Raw genomic sequence first — 18,371 nt, 5'->3', positions numbered from 1 at the left:
GAGCCTTATGCGCCTTATTCGCTCCTTACGCTTTCCACTCAATGGATTCGGGGAAAAGTGGGCAGAGGAAGACGGAGAAGTCCTGGGTTGACGCGTTGTGCGCTATTAAACTTTTTGGCATGATATTACGGGCCGGCACAAACACAGCCACACACACACATACTTACTTGTCATATAATAAACTTTTATGTTAACGGCTTTTGATGTCTTACCAAAGCGCAAACAGAGTCCTGCCACACATGGCCCACTGCTAGTCGTAGGATTCGTAGGATTCGGTGGGACAGCTGCCAGCCAGGCACTTAATGCCCATTCTTCTTGCCATCAGTTTTGCGGCCCGCCTTTCGCATTGCGGCTTTATTAGGCTGAAAAATGGAAAATGCCGCCCCCGAAAAAAGCAAGAAAGCGGAGAAAACTTGCAGTCCCCCGTGGGGCCACCTCCGAAATTCCATTGTCTGTGGTCTTGTGCGTGTGGCCCATTAAAATTCCCTGGCTAAATGCATGAATGGCAATGGAGAATATTTGCATAAATCTTACCAGGATTCGACTCAGCATGTGGTTGGTGGCCCCACCACCTCCCAAAAATCAAAGAAAACTCGTGCTTTTGTTATACATATTTATCATTGGATGGTACACAGAGAAAAAAAACTAAGAACATTGCACTCAAATCAAGAACATTCGTTCTTAAAAACCGGGTAAGCACAAATGTTCTCATTTCGAGTTGAATGTTCTCAACATCAGAACGAAATGGTGTTAGCTAATAATCCGACATTGAGTTTATTTCGTTCTTTTTTCAAGTTGATTTTGTCCTTAATTCGAGAACATTTTTAAATCAAATGGATACAAAAATAAGTTCATTTGTTATATTTTCAGAACATTTGGCTCTCAATTCTATAGCATTTGAATTTAATTTTAGCTAAACATAAGAGTCATTTAGGATCAAAAGTAATTTATATGTAAAATATATGTAATATTAAGGTACTTGTCCAATTACCTTTTCCAAAAGTAACTTCATCCTACACCTTATAAAGGTGCGGAAGTTTATTAAAGGCTTAAGCCAGAAAAAAGTCTTTAAGTCTCAATATCTGACTTGGCCTTGGTTCATGAAGAGCTAGACCCAGTTGGGAATTATAAATAAGACGAAAAGTGCAAATCTAATGGTAAGGTCGTATTGGAGCAAAGGAAAACGGCCTAATGCGTGCTAGGTGTCAAACGAAAACATCCTAACGCTTTCTAGGAAATCCATAAAAATTAGAGAATAGAGTTTTGAATCACTTTAAGTTGAAATGCAACTTAATTTTTGTTCATTCTTTAGTCCTTTTCGTTCTCAAACTGAGAACATTTTGAGGGATTGTGGTTTTTGAGAACAAAATCGATTTGATTTAAGAACCCTGTGCTAAAATAGTAACGATTCGTTCTTATTTCAAGAACATTTTAAGCTCAACTAGATTTTTAGAACCAATTCAACTTAATTCAAGCACGTTTAGAACATTTTGAACTTAAAAAAGGCATTTATATTTTTAAGAACATTTTCAACTCAGATGAGAACGTCAGAATTCTCTCTGTGTAGTAACTAAAAAAACTTTATTGAAATTTTCCATACCGATTTCCATATTTACGTGGCTACTCGCTTAAAAATTAAAAACAATTTCATAATCTTTATAATGCGTTGCCATTTTGTTTGCAACAAAAGTCAACAGAGTTTGATTTTGTTTTGGTTTCTGCTTTTCGGCTCCTGTTATAATACTCGCTATTTTTCCCCATATTATGCTTATAACATATATTATTTTATTTGCTTAATTGCAATTATATTCATGGTTTTTTCTGTCCCGTTTATGGCAACATTAATTTACCCATTAAACATTCATTTACATGTCGCGACTAATTTTGCATGCGTTGGGTTTACATTTTTAATATCGATACATCCATGTATATAAATCCACATATATCTATTTATATATATACGAACGATTCGCGCGCTGTGTGTGCATTCTTATGTGTGTGTTTGCTTTCATATGTAATGTATGACTACCACACAAATACTCGAGTACAGTTTATAGTTTATTCATATGGTATATGCAGGTTTATTTACAATTTTGATCAGTTAAACTCAGCCCCATTTGCGGGCCCCATACATTTTTAAATGTGGCACAGGATGAAGGAGTTCGGTTTCCCGGACAAAGTCCTTCAAGACAAACCCAACCTGAACACATTCGACCGCCTCGGCAAATGGAAATGCAAATATTTTGTTGACAAGAGTGAAAAGTGACTTGCCAGTTGTGTCTTTCCCCCTTTTCCTTTTTCCGGTGGGGCGGCTTTAGGGCGTAAAAATGCAACCGGACATGCTGAAATGGGAGCTCTAAATTTCACTGGACTCGGAGCGAGAGCAACGAACTCATAGCAATTGCTGGGAGTTGGTAAATGGGAACAGGAACTGCCCACATGACTTGGAGAAATTCTTCTAAATAAATTGTTAGTCCGGCAAGTCGCACTTCGAACTGAGGCGGGTTTTTGGCAGGAATTTCCTATGAATTCTCCCAGTTCCCATAGATTATTGAGGGAGCCGAGGACATGTAAAATTGTTCGAAAAATTTGCTTAGGAACCTTTGAAGAAGTTCGTGCCGAAACAGTTAGCTACTTTGTATCTCTAGGTATTTACATGGCTTAAACTCTAGGCTATACAGGGTAACCCAAGGACACAACACACAAATCAAGAACGAATCCCATTATTATTTACAACGATCTGAGTAAACATTCGCTACGTATATTCTTAAGTTACTAAGGGGTCCTTCTGGAGATCCGTAGACATTCAAAGGCAGCAGTTAAGGTGTCCTGGTGCTGCGCTATATACAAATTAAATTTCCTTCCTTATGCTTATAGAACAAATTATTTTATACCTTAGGTTTTTAGAGCGAATTACTTAATTGCCGCGCCCAGGACACCTTAACTACCCCTGCTTTCCTTTCCATTTCATTTACTTTTATATTTATTTAAACACCTAGGCATGGCTCTATAAGCAAACCACTTGAATATAGTTCTCTAATTTGATGATTCGTTCGAAATGCTTTCCATTTAGCTAAGTTCGCTAGTGTGCTGGCAATTTACGTGAGAAGTTTATGTACATGGCTCTGATTTCCGCCTAACTAACTAATCCCCAGCCCACTTAATTAGAAACACACTTACTTACAACTTTGCCAAGGAGAAGCGGGAGGAGCAGCTCGCCAGGAGCAACAGCAGAAGCAGCAGCACGGCGTCTTCCATCATTAGCATAATTAGTTGGTTTTTCAGAAAGGTATTACATGCAGCTCGAGTGGAAGGACCTCAGATGCTGCTTCTGCGGCTCCCGATGCTCCCTCAACTTCGCCTATAAATCATTTCTGCTGCATTTGGGCGCTGCATTGGCGGTGGAATTCCAACTGGGCGACATTAATTTATCACCGTGCATTCCGGCTGCCATTATTGACACGTTCCTCGGACGTCGTCGAGGGCTCCTTGGGGTCGCCCGAGGATCTTGGGCGCGGCTTCTCCTGTCTCTCCCTGATGCGAGTGGTCCCGGCGACTCCTCCGCCTCCAGGACATCCTCCTCCTCCAACGGAACTTCCCCCTCCGCCCTGCAGGAGCAGCGAGGAGCAGGCCTCCAAGAGAACAAGTGCGGCCACCATTGTGCTAATTACCCTGACCGCCTGCGTGGCCTGGCCAAAGTGACAGGACCAACAGGCCAGGGCGACGGCTGCCGGTGCCGCGTTCGTTTGCATCGCCTCGGGTCGCTCGCCTGTCCGTCCGGGAAATGGGAAACGGCAAATGGAAAATGCAAAATAGAAAGCGGAGAGTGGTTAGAGTCGTGGGAAGACGGCACTAGATTTGCGCTGAATGAGTAACAATTTGTAGTTTGTCTGCGTCACAAAAAGGTTGTACTTTTAGAAATTGAGGTGGTTTTAAGGAAGCGACAAACTCAAAATATTTAATGAAAAAGGTTTTCAATGCTTTTAAGATTTTCTTTCGAAATTTGAGTGTTTTTGCTATTAAGTTTTAAATATTTTGAATTCTAAAACCTTTTAAATAATTTCTTACAAATATTATTTGTATTAAATAATTAAAAATATTTTTAGGTAAATGTAAATTCAAATTATTTTTAGGTACATTTCCTTATTCATTAAAATAAATATAAAAAAAATAAATAGAAAATAATTTAACTAGAAATCCTGTTAAAGTTGTTGAGTAATATTTTTTGTAAAAATCATAAATGGCTCTTTTAAGGAAAAACGATTTATGAAAAATTTTAATAAAAACAACTTTCTTTCATTCTGAAATTTTATTTTTTTTACAGTGTACTCTTCTGTTGTGGCCACTAGCTCATAAATTGCGCAAAAGTTGGCCCAACAAAGAAAGAACGAGATGCAAGTTTAATGCATACAAATCGAGGTCAAGCAGATGCATGAATGTATAATTCACATTATCAAACTCGAACATCCAATTAAGGCCTTAAAGAGAGAGCCTCCAAAAGAAAAAAAGAAAAATAGAGAAAACGAAAGCGAAAGCGAAACTCACCCTGAAGGACATGGACGCGTATGCTGGCTATCTCCGTGTTCGAAGGATAACACGAGTATTTGCCGGAGTGCAGGAGATCCGCATCGTAAATGAGCAAAATGGATTTGGTCTCCTCCGACTTGATGGTCTTAAATTTCAGCCGGCCGCCCGAAGTCTCCTCGCTGAGCACCTGAAGGGAAAGAGTGGGGGTGGTGAGTGGGAGTTGTCGTATTAAATGCGATTCCCCCTCGTTGGAGGAGCCAAGCTCCGCTGAGTGCTGAGCTAAATGCAAAAGCATGTTTTCTCATAATCATAAAAGCCAAAATTAAATACGTTGCGTATACGACGCGTAAACAAACGCGAGGAAGCGACAGCAAACTCGCACACACTCACACACTGGAGAGGCGCCAGCCCAGAGCTCATAAAAGTTAAAAACGTTTATCCTGCAGCAATTGGCTGGGCGTGGCCCCGCCCCTTACGCCTCCTGCCCACCATGCTCCACTTTTGCGCTTTTTACTGCGCACAAACTCAATTATTGCAAGATAATTTGGCACCAAAAAGGAAAACCTTAAATTGGTTTTTCCCCTGGCCCGCTTCTTCTTTTTTAGTAACTTTTTTTCGCTGTAAATTGATTTTAAGAGATATTTACCTTATCCTGATGATACCAGAAGATATGGGTCGGCGGCTCCGGGCTGAACTTGATGATGCAAGTGAGATTTATGGTGCTGCCCTTGTCCACGTACAAATCGGGTCCTCCCAGAATGGTAGCCGTGGGCACTGCGAATGGAAAGTCAGAGAGAGATATTACTGGCTATACACCATCCATTATGCAATCCATTTCCCATTCACTTTACCCCTTTATAAATCCCCGAAAATTCCCGAGCTCTGCTAATCACTGCGTTACGTCGCCTAATCAGCGCCGTTCACAGCTCCCCAAAACTCAGACGAGTTGTGAAATTGCCAAACGGTTTGTTCTCCCCATTTTCCAGCACAGCACTGCGCTGTGACATGTGCCCCCAGTTCCACCCACGCTGCTATCCCTCCCTTCTGACCAGGCCAATCCGGTCCAGTTCGGCTTTTGTTGCCAATTTCCATAGTCCGTCGTTGGGAGCTGCCGTGCCAGTCAAAGTCAGCACGTTAAATAATCGATTACCGCCTGTCAGGCGGCCAGAAAGCGCAAAGTTTGCAAAGGACAAGGCTGCACAAAGTTGAAGGCGACTTTAAGATGGGTAACAGCTCAATTTTATCAAGCCGTAAGAGTTAATTTAAAATTGAATATTTCAATTTATATATATAAAAAAAATTAGTTTTTTTTTGTAACTTTTCTTTATCCAACACCTAAAAAAATAAATAAATTAAATGTCAATAAACATAATTTCCAGCGTTTAGTCATAGTTTGCTCTGCGTTATGTAATACTTTTATGTTAATTAATTTTCCATAATTTTTCTGGTTAATATCTAAATAAAAAAAATAAATATTAATTTTCATTAAACTTCACATTAACCAACACCTAAACACAATTTTTCCACACTATTTAAAATGACAACAAAAAATATTTTCTAGCAGTTTAGTCATAGTTTGCTTTGCTGTGTTGCCTGGTTTTTAGTTGAGTAATTTTCAATAATTTTTCTGGTTAATTAGATTGCCTTTTGGCCATTTTGCCTATCCCTAGGTAGTTATTAGTTGTTAACAGACATGCAACGTTTGCAGTTGACTTTTTTTCTGAGCCCCCTTTTGTTTCTCAGAACCATTTCGGCCATAGACTTTTGTGGTATTCAGTCCTGCCAGGGCAAGCAGCATATTGGATGTGATAACAACATGGTGAGGTGAAGGTTCAAGGTTCTCGTGCTCTTTTTATAGTCCTTTTTTTTGCAGATGTTCGATGACAGCTGCCTGCGGTTTCATGGCCTGGTGAATATGTTGTACTTCCGCGAGTATTTGCTCGGTCTCCACAACGGATATCGGCAGGAGGTGGCCAGCAACATGTTTGTGGACCTGCCTTCAGCCCAGAAGATGCCCGAGTTGGCGTGGGACAACTACTTGGCTGTAGTAGCCGAATATCATCTGAAACGCTGCCAATTGGAGTTACCCGAAAACTCCTGCCTGGCCACCGATGATTTCGATGATCCGCACTTTAATTACGCCGAGGATTTCTATCCGAGACCTCCGTTTCGACAGTCGAATGTCCGCGAAATGACGATCCTGGCGGAACAATGGCTGGACGAGCTCTACGACATGGAGGACATTGCCACGGAGAGCGGGGAAAGTGAGATCAGGAATATCATCAACGATCGCAGCTCCTACATGGGCTGTGCTGCTGGCCAGGACTACGATCTGTGGAACGTGCACTTCATGCTCGTTTGCTACTACAGCGCAGGACCCTCGCACGAGGGCAGCCTCTACGAGGAGGGTCCATTCAATGCCAGCCTCTGTCCCTTCGGAAGGAGTGATCGATACCCCGACCTCTGCAAAACACTGACCCTGAATGACTAAGTCGCAGAATCCCCGGCAAAATAAATATTGCAAAGGCTTTGGGTATAATTAAATGTGCGAACCACTTGGGCCATGAATGCGAAAAGGCAGTGCTGTACTTTTGGATTTCTTTGTAGCTAGACATCTGTATTTTGGAGACCAAAAGTTCCTAAATTCGAGTAATAAATGTAGCTAGTTTAATAAAGGGTGCTTAGAAATCATAAACTTAAGTAGCAATTAATATTTTAGAATTAAATAAAATAAATATATAAGTTAAAGATTTTAAAAGTAAGTTACTGAAATATTGGAAATTATTATTCTTTGCCTGAAATATTTTTATTTAATTTTCTTGAAACACAAAACTCGTTTCCATTTTCACTGCAACTCCATTTTTTTGACGACTACAGCAATCATCTGGCTCTCAAATTGCGGCAACACTAGAGCAGAGAGACCGGGAAATTGCGAAAAGGTAGAAAATAATAGGTGGAGCAACAGTAACCGTAACAAGCTGGCAAAGTTAGTGGGTAAAAGCTTGTTGGAAAGCAATTTGTTCGTCATGAGCCAGAAAAGTGCTTGCCTCGGGCGCGCAGCACTTGACTCCGCACCCCTCAAACGACCGCTCCTCTTTCCACCCCTGGCCCCTCCTCAGCTGGCACGGAAAATGTTGTAAAATATTAAAAAATAATATGCATGCATGGCAGCCCTCGAGCAGACCTCTCATCTCCGTCTGGCACCTTATTTTCTGTCTATCTGCGGTTAGACTTGTCACTCGGCCAAAAAGCGGGTGTTTGACTAACCCGCAACTGTCTGAATGGGTCCGAACATCCCAGCAAACTCATCGTTACTGGACTGATACACCCGATTCTCGGCTATATAGAAGGCGTCGTCGTTATAATACTGCTGCATCATATCGCTGGTCTCGGCGTCTATCAGATCTGCCCATCGAATCGTCGAACCATCGGACGGGGGGTAACCAAAAATATAAACAAGGGAAAAAAGAAAACAAATAATATATGAAACAAAAATATAATTAGAAATAGAAATAATCGTTAGAATAGTTATAATAAGCCTTCGGCTAAAACTAATCAACCAAAGTACTCTGGCGGGCAGAAAGCCAGAAATAGAAATTCACCGTCCATTATAATTAGGGGGCTAAGACCACCTGGTGAATAATTCATGCGTAATTTGTTGGCTATTATTTTGAGAAAAAACTTAAAGTTTTGTTCCGTCAAATTGCGTTTCCAATCACGATTTCAAATTTGTTATTCTGGCTTTTCCCACTCCAGGCTCCACTCCTCCGCTTATCTGGCGCAGTGAGGGGCTGTCTGTTTGATTTGATTTGAAAATATACAAAATACGCTCGTAGCCCCGGGATTAAAGAGAATAAATGTTTTTTGTGTAAAATTGAATGGCTGCGAAATATTTTTATGTTGCGCATTCGGTTTTCGCCGTTATCTACACCTTAATTCCTATATAAATAAGGTCGGCTGTCGATATCCGCTTATGTGTGCGTTGCGGCGCCTGGCAGCTCCTGACAGTCCATCAATCTGCAGAAAGAATTTCGGGAAATTCCACTGTCATATTTTCCGGAAAAGTCGCGCCCCGCTTTTATATCCTGCTGCGACGATTGCCAAGTGTGCATAATTTACACTCTTGAAAATGGCATGAATATGCAAAAACAATACAGAGAAATATGCGATGTTCCCCAAACAAACAGAGGCTCTGAATTCTTTAGTATCTGTATGGTTAAATTTCGTTTAGCGAGCTGAGTTGGGATATTCGTGGATTCACAAGCTTTCAGAGAAATTTTTTCTGATACCTACACCATAATGAAAACAATTTTCAATTTGTAAATTCATACACAAAAGGCTGGAGCTATCAGTTTTACTTGTACAAAAAAGGTAAAGTAAATTAAAGCCGAATTTATAGATTGTGAAAATTGGAAGTTCCCAACAAAAAAAATTTAGAAAATTCCAATAAGAAAAATTTGTTTTATGAAAATATCTGAATGCTTCAAATTGCATTTCTTTTAGGGATCATTTATAATTTTAACAATAATTAATTTTTTACATATCTAAGGAGGTTTAATTTACTTATCCATAAATTGCATATTTGCCTTAATGTACTTTTTTCGGTTACCGAATACTATAACATTTTAAATGAATCATTATGTCAATTTTAGGTAATTTTTGACAAACTGCTTTTTATTGGTGTGGCTACTTACCCACGATGTTCAAGTTGACCGAGTAGCTGCGCACGGGCTGCGTGGATATCTGGCACTCGTAGACCCCGGCGTCCCTCTGCTGGGCCCACTTGATCTGCAGGGTCCACTCGTCGATGTCCCGGTGGTAGGAGGTCTGGAAGCGCTGATCGGTCGTATAGGTGTAGGTGCCCACGGTGAGGATGTGCAGGTCACGGTGTCGTATCCAGGCAACCTGAGGGAGGAGGGAAGTCCATTAATACCCTGTTCAGGGGACTTTAAAGGGCCCGGGCCCTGATTGTAGTTCGTTCGAGGCCATTTGCCACCGCAGAAACCGCAAAATTTATGCAGCTCACAGACTGAATTTTCATACAACTTCGAATTAGTGTGCGGAACGCATGACAGACCCGGAAAATGATACTCCCCATCCTGCGACATTCACTCGACATTGCCCACTACATTTGATACAAATTTTTTGTCTGTCTGTCTTTTTTTTCTGTTCCTTTTTTTTGGCAATGGAGGCTTCTTGTTTATGCGGCTAACTGTCTAACCAATAGCACATACACCCAAAACCAGAACCAGAAAGACAGACAGAGTCAGCCAACTGTATGGCATCCATCTGTGCAGTTCCACTTTCCTGCCTGCCCGCCTGTCTAATTCTGCAATAACAGCAAGAAAAAAGCAAAAAAAAGCATAGAAAGGCAACCCAAAAAAAGTAGTAAAGTAAACTTTAGCCCGGGTTGGCCATAAATTTACTGTTGGCCAAAAACCGAGCACGGCCAGTTAACTGGAGGATGTGTGTGTAGTTTACTGATTGCGGAAGCGGATTTGGCCTGGAGGAAATCTATGAGCCTCGTGACCGTGGCCAAATCGCTTAACGTAATCAACGTTTTGGGGCCTGCCAGCACCTGCAAACTTTCCCAGCGAAAAACGAAAGGCGGCGATGAATTTGGCAAGTGCGTGCAAAATATTTCCGCATTGTGTCTGCGGCAAATAAAATAGGCAAAACTATATAGCCGCCAATACCGCCCCTTTGTTATGGCAACCAATTTAATTTTGATTGCTGAAATGCAACACTTTGTTTCGGGGCCTCCGAAAACTTGAGGGGTAACAAGCCCCTAGGAGAGACTTTAATTGGGTCGGGTGGATCAAGTGACGCCATTCCAGAAAAAAATGGACCAAAATACGGACAAGTGGTCAGCATGTGTGTGTGTCGGCTGCTGTCACGTATTACATAATAAACTGGCAGCAAATTTAATAACCCCGCTCTGCCTGCGTCGGCCATCTAAGTGGATATTTGGTGACACATTCGCCACACTTGCGACCGCCCCGTTTCGGGGCTCTTTGTTTATTAAATGTAAATAAAAATCAAGATTATTAATACGAAATGTTTCCGGCTGTTGTCTCCCTGTTGACTTTGCCTGCACAGAGGAAAAATTATATTTCTAGCCTTGAAACAGGATGGGAAAATATAAAAAACAATATAATTTCAAAATCGATCTAAAAATTGTTCTGGTGTATTTTTATATAAACATTTAACTATCTTCTTTGATTCAGTATATTTTATTTATTACACAAAGAAGCATTTAGAAGCATTTTATCAGGCGTGCCAAAAAATAATTAAAAATTAATATAATTAATTAATTAATCTATAGTACAAAAAATCTCTATAGATTTAGAATCATTTAAAATATTGTCTTAAAGTTTTGTTTTTAAAAATGGAATATTCTACTTCGACTTTTACCTATTACGATTTTTATAGAGCTTTCTGTGGAATATTAAACAATTTTATTTAAATTTTTGTATCCTATTTCGAATTGTTTTTAAATTTGTTTTGCTTAAATGTATCATGTATCTTCTATTTTTTCCGTGTAGATTTAGTGCGTCACCCCGGGACTCACCGTCTTATTGCCCAGATGCTTGACACGACAGCCCAGATATGCGGATTTGCCCACCAGCGAAGTGATGTTCCTGGGCATCGTGAGATCAAAGTACGGCTCGTTCCACTTGTGGCCATGAGGATAATGCGAGGGGGGTGCGTGGGTGGGCTTCGCCTCGGCGTTGTTGTGATTGTTGTTGCTCACAGATTGCCGCTGGTAGCACACGGCCAGCCCTGGAAAATACGAAAGTAGGGAAGGAAATGGGACATAAGAGATATGAGAGATATAAGAGAGATATATGCGGTGGATATAACTTCAAGTGCGAAAATGGCCTGCCATAATGGGGCAAACACCTGCCGGCGAGGACGCACCCCCGATTTCTCTAGGCCAAAAAATAAAATTCAGGACATTTCAGGAAATAAAATAAAAGCTCCCGCGAACTGCACCTTAACGTCGCGTTCTTTAATTAAAGCGATGACACAACCCCCGTCATTTTTCCTGTTTTTGTTTTATATTTATTTTTTTTTTTGGTTTTGTTTCACGCTTTTCCCCCTATTTAAAAAAAAAGAGTCACTAAGTGGCCTTTGCCTGGCTGATTTTGCAAGTGGCGACCATGTGGAGTGCCGGTTGTTGTTGTTTAGTTAGTTGCTCGCACTGCGAAAACACAGTTGTTGTTTCATTTTCATTTATGGCCTGCTGGCAGGGGTTAATTTTCTAATTACTCGACGCGGCGACGACTTTCTATGACTTCGTCGTCAGTATTTGTAAAACGGCCAAAGCAAAAGCTTTTATAGCCCACTCAAACCATCTCCGCCCCTAAAAAAAAGAAGAAAGGAGAACATGGAACCCTTTTACGGCAAAATTGTAAAACTGTAAAACTGCAAAAATTTCATTTCCGCCTAAAAGGAATCCGGCTGGCAAACAAAACAAACAAACAAACAACAATCTAAACGGACTCCCAAATGGCGAAGCTCATAAACTTTGCCATTTACGAAATTAAGTGAGGATTGTGGGTGGGTGGGTGAAGAATTTTTAAAGTGGGTAAAATAAAACCGAAGCAACAATCAGAAATCACAGGAAATTATGAAAGAAATGCCCGATTGCTTAAATTATATTTACGAGTGCGATGGATATGTAAAAATTCCATCCCTCCGGCAATTGAATCAAGTATTTGCTGCAATCGAAATGGAATTCTGCCACAAACCGAAGACCGAAAGGAAAATTCGAGGCTGGCGGTGAAGGAAATGCCTTTGGTCGGGAAATGCATTCAATGGCCACCTGTAATGGCATCAAGTCAATGCTCATTTCGAGAAGCTGCACTGCGCAAAAAGTGCCCTTAATTGGCTGGCAGTTGGTAAGGTTTCAACTCATATTAAAATCTGTTTGCGACACATATGTATGCATTTTATTTTCATTTCAAGTTATTATTAAATGACAATTAATACGATGGCTACTCAGGTGTCCTTTTTTTTATTTTCCGTGTGGCAATCGAATGAAATTCGATTTGTTCGACATGCATCTCCTTTTCGAGTGCCGTTTAGTCAGAACTTCAGTTTTCTGAAGCCACGGACCGCAGAACTTAAAGAGCTGCCAGCCAGAAGCCCTAGAAGCGCTTTTCAGGGATTTCCACAGGGTTTTCCACAGGGGGAAAGCCCCTCGGAGGCAAACACTGCAGAAGAGTGAATGCAAATACCAGTGCTGCATTGGCATGCCGGGCATATGCGTATTGCTTTTATAAAACAGCAAATAGCAGGTGGGTGGATGAGTACTGGTACTGCATCACTCACTACCCACCCATTCCCCCCTCGAAAGTCCACAGACTGTTTGTACGGACTCGTTAGCCAGGCTTTTGTACTCGGCCCGCTTGAGCAACTCATTTATTCATGGCAGCAATTTAAGGGCGAACAAAAAGCTGCGGGCAAATCCGAAAATGGGAAATTATTCAAAAAGCGGATTCATGACAAAAATCTGAGCGAAAGGTCAAGGTGCTGACTGTGCATGAATCCGAATCGCAATCGTAATCGTAGTCGTGGCACAGCTTGCGCAATAAATATTAATGTGCTGGGATAGAATTAATTTCGGGCAATAAATCAATTAGTGCAGGTCCGCAGGGAGTGGCCAACATCACGTATACGCCAGCGACTTACCGACTCAAGCGAATCGTGGCCGTTGACAATCTATGATTGATTCGCCGTGCGGGTGCAGTGGCCCCAGGGTGCCGGAAGGTCCTTTAACCCTGCCACCCTGTCCTTTTCCCCTTCATTTGCATATATGCGCATGCAACGAGTCCTTCGGGAGCCATAATGAATCATCCGAGCGGCTGCTCAGCGCTCATTTTACGCAAAATTAGCCTTGGCATCCGCCGCAGACATTGCAGCTCACCTGATGGCAAAACAATTGGACCCAGGTACACACGATAACGATGACGATTACGGTTGCGATGGTGGGGTTTTCGAAAGGGAGTTCGACTCCCCATTTACCGACCACAAAACTACGGCTCAGCCCTGTGGAAACAATGGCAAACGGCTGTGGCAGGACCATAAAACGCTTAGTCCTGGCTCTGTGCGAGTGCGGCCAGAATGGCCGGGATTACGAATGCATGTGTGTGTTCTGTCTGTTTAATGGTCTTAAATATTTATAAAGCAAGCACTGGGCAGCCGCAGCGGCAAACGTCGAACTGGGGAGCTGCCGAGCTGCCGGAAGGGTTAACGATTAATTGAAACAAAGTTGAACTACTCCTGCGGCGCCAGGTCAAATATGGCCGGGGTCAACGCATAATACTGAGGCCAAAGTGGGGCGTTAAATTACATTAAATATATTTGAGCGATTGCGGTCGGTTCACTGGGACGCGGTTAAGTGTATTAACCATTTTAAACAACCTGTCATTAAATAACTCTGGCTGTCACTCGATTTTTAATGAAATACAATCGCTTTGAGTAAAATGTGTCCAGAAGAAAGACGACAATTCAACGAATCCATCAAAATATTTTACGTTGAAATATTGAAACAAATTAAATGAAATGCGGAAAACAAAATGTAACGTTTCTTTTATCGATTTTTACTTTTGCTAAAGTGTAAATGCTTTTACGAAAAAAATTTTACTACAAAATGTTATTTATTCGCCGATATATTTTCTGTACATATTAAAATATGAAAATGGTCACGTTTCCTCGAAACCCAAATAAATTTTTACTCATGAGTTCTATAAGGTTTCTAACATTTTTACCATTTTTCGTTTATTTTGCTGAAAATTTGAATTTCTAGGTTTTAAATCACTTTCAGAATTATTTATTTCTTACAATTTTTACATTTTTGTGTTGCATACATTTTGTAGGGCTTAATATCTATTTATTGGGAATTTTATTTTGAGTTCACTGAACTATCACATTCCGTTTTTCGCCCATAACCATATATTCAAAAAACAATTTTTTCTTTTTGTTCTTTTGGACTTTTAATAAAAAATTCAATGTATTATTTTGCGTGGACACTTAGCAATAACTTCATTCCCATGATTTTGGAAAATCAGAAGGGCAAACACTGTTATAAAAAGAAAGGATTTGTGTGGAAAAAACCCTGCGGCAGAACAAATTCATACCTAACTTTCTCCCCCTTCACTAGCCCCACTCTAAACTCAACCCATGTTTAAATGCCAACCGAAAGCAGATCCTGACAGACCAAAGGAGCTGACTGCGAGTATGAGGAGTGTGCTCACCGTGGCGTGGCAGACGAGACTTTTGTTGGTCCGCCGCCATCCTCGGTCTCCCTGCGCCGTGCTGAATGCTACCTCAATTAAAGATAAGTATCAAAGTGCATAGTAATCAGGAGGCAGCCAGGCGAGCGACGGCCCAATGAGCAGCACACAGCCGGAGGCCAATTCCGGGGCCAGGAGCTCGGAAGAGGAGAGTGCCTGTCAAAATGATTGTCTTACATGCATTACCCTCCATCCTGGACGTCCCATCACTCAACCATTTTATGTAGCGATGTGGGGAGGCGCACCTGGCGTATGCGCAATTTTTACCTGCCTGCGAGCTTCTCGCTTACTTGTTACTTTTCGTTTTCGCTCCGCTTCACTCCGCTCAGGACTTTTTGTTGCACATCGTTTTTCACAACAGCCACAAAATGTAAAATTTTTGCGCCATTTTTACTGCAATTTATGCACATTGGCAGGGGAAGAGGGGTGGAAAAGGGGCGGAAAGCCGAGGAAAACAGAGGAAAACGAATCCGAAATCCCAGTCCTGGCGGGTACGGCCCTCTTTGGTCATTGCTTGTTAACACACCCAATGGGAGTTATTAATGTTTGCGGCGCTTTATTTACGGCTGCCAGGACTCCGGCCGTATTCAGCCTGCCCAACGAGTCGATTTTTTACGGCCGCCCAAGGACTCGAAGGATTCGCTGACAGGCAGGCAGGACAGCACACCCTACCCCTCCTGCGAAAAACTTCACCCCTCTCTGCAGTTGATTTAAATTTGGTGTAGTTAATTTTTAACCCAATTTTTTACTCAGCGATTTTTTTATTTATGTGCACCGCCCTTTTAATGTTGCAACATTTTATTGCCTGGCGCCATGAAAAAAGTTCCGGGCTTAAAGGATTCAATTGCCCGAAGAGTCGTTGATGTTGGGTATTTTTAGGAGGGTTAACACAGAGAGTTCTATCTAGGGTTATGTATCCGTACTTTATGTTCATAAACTTTTGGGGAGTGCCCTGCCATCATTTTTAATCAGTTGAAACCTTTAACAAACATTTAATTCCACTTGCCCCGGCTCGTGTTGAACTTTCGCAACCCGACTTGTCGCATTTTCCTCATTTTCCCTCTTGACTCTGCAAAGTTTTCCACTTCAATTTCTTGCCATGTTTCTCTCTGTGTCATTTGCAAATCAAATTGTAATTGAAGAACTTGGGTAAGTTTTTCCCTCCAGTTGGGAAAAGGGGGTGCCACTCGCCGTACAACAATGTCGGAATGTCTTGAGCAGTAAAATATTGTTCGGAAAATTCTCAGAGAAAGTGTGCGTGTGCGTGTGTATGTGTGGCCTCTGGCATATCGAATTTTGATTTTAATCCCGGCTGCATTTGTATGCAAATGTAGCCAGAAACCGAAACTGAATCGAAATGATTCTTTACAATTTGGTTTGCCGTTCACAATGTTTGATTTCGCTTATTGGAATATATAGAGACTTCCAGTCGGAGTTCAAAAGGGTTCACTTGGCTCCGTTATCGGATGTATGTCAATTGGTTAATACAGAAAATCAATAGGAAAAGCTTTTCCGGGAAGCATTATGGTCGTCTGATTAAAAATGCATAATTGCCATGTTAAAGTCTATAGAGGAAGAAGAAGACGAAGAGCGAGGAAACGTCACGCACTGTCTATTTAACATATGCACACGTTGCTTACAGTCAGGAGCATAAGTATAGGGTTGTTGAATATTTAATCGAAAATTGGTAAGGGCCTATTAGGTCATATAATATTTACGTATTTATTGTATTTAAATTCTGTGGTAAATAGATTACTTCTAGTTTTACCCGAGTTATAAGGGCTTTGACTATACCCATTAATAAAAATAATGATGTCTATATTCAAGCCTAAATAAAAAATAATCTATTATTTGACTATGGATTTTCTAGTAATTTAACTTTATTATAATTTTAATTATTTTTTAATTACAGCATTAGTTTTAATCAAATTATCGTAGACCAAAAGACATTAAATAACAAAAATATTTTAAAACTACTAAGGTTCAGTTTGACTATAATTATAGGCAAATTTAAAGTCTTATAAAAAGTTGTCCATGCAATTAGGATATTTTAGACAATATTTTCTCAAGGAGTGTCCCATTTAAAAGCGTTTTGCATTACTGACTGGTACTGTATCCACCTACCAGTTGATGGCGATGTGAATGACCAACCCGACATGCAAATGGCGGTGCACTTTCCCGATGGCCCGACTCCAAGCCACAAAGGCCACTCTTCGGGCTTCGTGCATTTCATTGCATGTTAGCCAGACTCGAGATGGGTTGGCCATAATTCATATTTCAGGCAAGCTGATGTTTATTAATGTGCATTTGTCGTGGTGTTTATTTAAGCAATTATTGTTATTCAGCCATGTCATCCGGCAGGAGGGAAAAGCAGGAAGGGGTATTCTGAAATGCTAATTAGATTCGGAGGAGGATCGTCAGGAGGACATCTCCATTAAATGGCCATGAATCGAATGGGAAAATGAAATATTTGCCTGACACGCAACATCAACTGTCAATTAATATTGTTATGGCAAATATGGTTACGCTTTCAATTAAACTTCAAGCGGCCTGCATAAGCGGCAAATAAATTTCGATGGCGACCGAAGCCGAGGCCACTAATCGCATTATGTGAAAACATTCTTTGTTTGTTTTCCATTTAGCAAGTTCTGCGAAAAAATCTCCAAAACGAATGCGAAAGCAAGATAAATGTTCAGCGGACGAGAAGGAGGAGGAGGGAGTATTTTTTTAACAGAAATATTTGCGCAATTCACACATCAAACGAGGGCAAAGTTTTTATATTTTTTCCATTTTTCAGGAGTGGAGTGGAGATTTTCTGTTTGATGTTGTTCAGAGGCGGAAATTGCACAAATTGTAAAGCGCCACTTTCCGGCCATTCGGCAGCGCTCTCTTTCTTTTTGCCCATATCTGTCTCTATCTATTTGGGTGCCTGTGTCTGTGTGCCATGGCATCCAATGGCCAGGCGTTAATTGAATTATGTTTGCCGCACAATTGGCCACTGCAAGTGCAACAAAATTAAAAGTGACCTCTGCACATGTTTGATCACTGGTTTAGAAGTGAAAAAAACTGGTTAGTTACTCTAAAGAAAGAAAATAATATTGATACACCTGCCGTTGAAATGGCTGTACAATCGAGGCAAATTGCATGCTCAAATGAGCTGAATAAACAGCCAATGAAATTGGCAAATAAATTAAATCAGCTGGAATCACATTTCAAACGAATCAATTAAATCAGGAATTAATCGAAATGCCCGTATAGAATTTTTATAAATTAAACGGCAATAAAAAATATTAAAAGGCGACTAAGGGGATTGGTGGTAATGCAATAAATTTGAAAAGAGAAAATAATATGCTTTAATATTTAGCAACAAATAGTGTACCTACAGGTCAGCAAAAGCAACTTAATGGGTAATCCTATCATTATAAGTGGATCAAATGAACTCACTTGACATTTGCACAACCTTTATCGGGTTGTTTCGATCGCTGTTTTATTCATATCCTTGATGACCCGCACATAAGCAGGCCGAGGAGCTCATTACAAACA

At 40.9% G+C, this 18,371-nt stretch overlaps 2 protein-coding genes across 9 annotated transcripts in view; one reads left to right on the top strand and one right to left on the bottom strand.

The window, feature by feature from the left end:
* Positions 1-2,965: 2,965 nt before the first annotated feature.
* Positions 2,966-18,371, bottom strand: part of dpr10 (defective proboscis extension response 10) — a 40,939-nt gene continuing 25,533 nt past the window's right edge. For 3 of the 6 annotated variants that reach the window (XM_070214795.1, XM_044393761.2, XM_070214796.1), the window contains exons 3-8: positions 11,099-11,310; positions 9,222-9,432; positions 7,795-7,932; positions 5,174-5,301; positions 4,546-4,714; positions 2,966-3,769 (exon numbers count right to left, since the gene is read on the bottom strand). In XM_070214795.1, coding sequence (XP_070070896.1) covers positions 3,432-3,769; positions 4,546-4,714; positions 5,174-5,301; positions 7,795-7,932; positions 9,222-9,432; positions 11,099-11,310 — 1,196 coding nt within the window. In that variant the 3' untranslated portion in view covers positions 2,966-3,431. Of the gene's footprint in view, positions 3,770-4,545; positions 4,715-5,173; positions 5,302-7,287; positions 7,748-7,794; positions 7,933-9,221; positions 9,433-9,604; positions 9,716-11,098; positions 11,311-18,371 lie in introns of those variants that run through there. The other 3 variants (XM_070214798.1, XM_070214797.1, XM_070214799.1) reach the window with 3 other exon arrangements.
* LOC108056662 (scoloptoxin SSD976) lies at positions 5,736-7,289 on the top strand. 3 transcript variants are annotated; one of them, XM_070214803.1, is made up of 3 exons: positions 5,736-5,753; positions 6,271-6,346; positions 6,401-7,289. In XM_070214803.1, exons 2-3 carry the CDS (start codon positions 6,344-6,346, stop codon positions 7,016-7,018), a joined length of 621 nt encoding a protein of 206 aa, XP_070070904.1. In that variant the 5' UTR covers positions 5,736-5,753; positions 6,271-6,343; the 3' UTR covers positions 7,019-7,289. The 3 variants fall into 3 exon arrangements, with proteins under 3 accessions (XP_070070904.1, XP_070070903.1, XP_070070901.1); XM_070214802.1 differs by lacking the exon at positions 5,736-5,753 and adding an exon at positions 6,122-6,197; XM_070214800.1 differs by lacking the exon at positions 5,736-5,753 and having other exon boundaries at positions 6,127-6,346.

This window comes from Drosophila takahashii, chromosome 3L (assembly GCF_030179915.1).
Source record: "Drosophila takahashii strain IR98-3 E-12201 chromosome 3L, DtakHiC1v2, whole genome shotgun sequence".
Taxonomy (NCBI): Eukaryota; Metazoa; Arthropoda; class Insecta; order Diptera; family Drosophilidae; genus Drosophila; species Drosophila takahashii.
The sequence above is the reverse complement of the archived record's forward strand: the minus strand, read 5'-3'. Positions and strand labels throughout refer to the sequence as shown.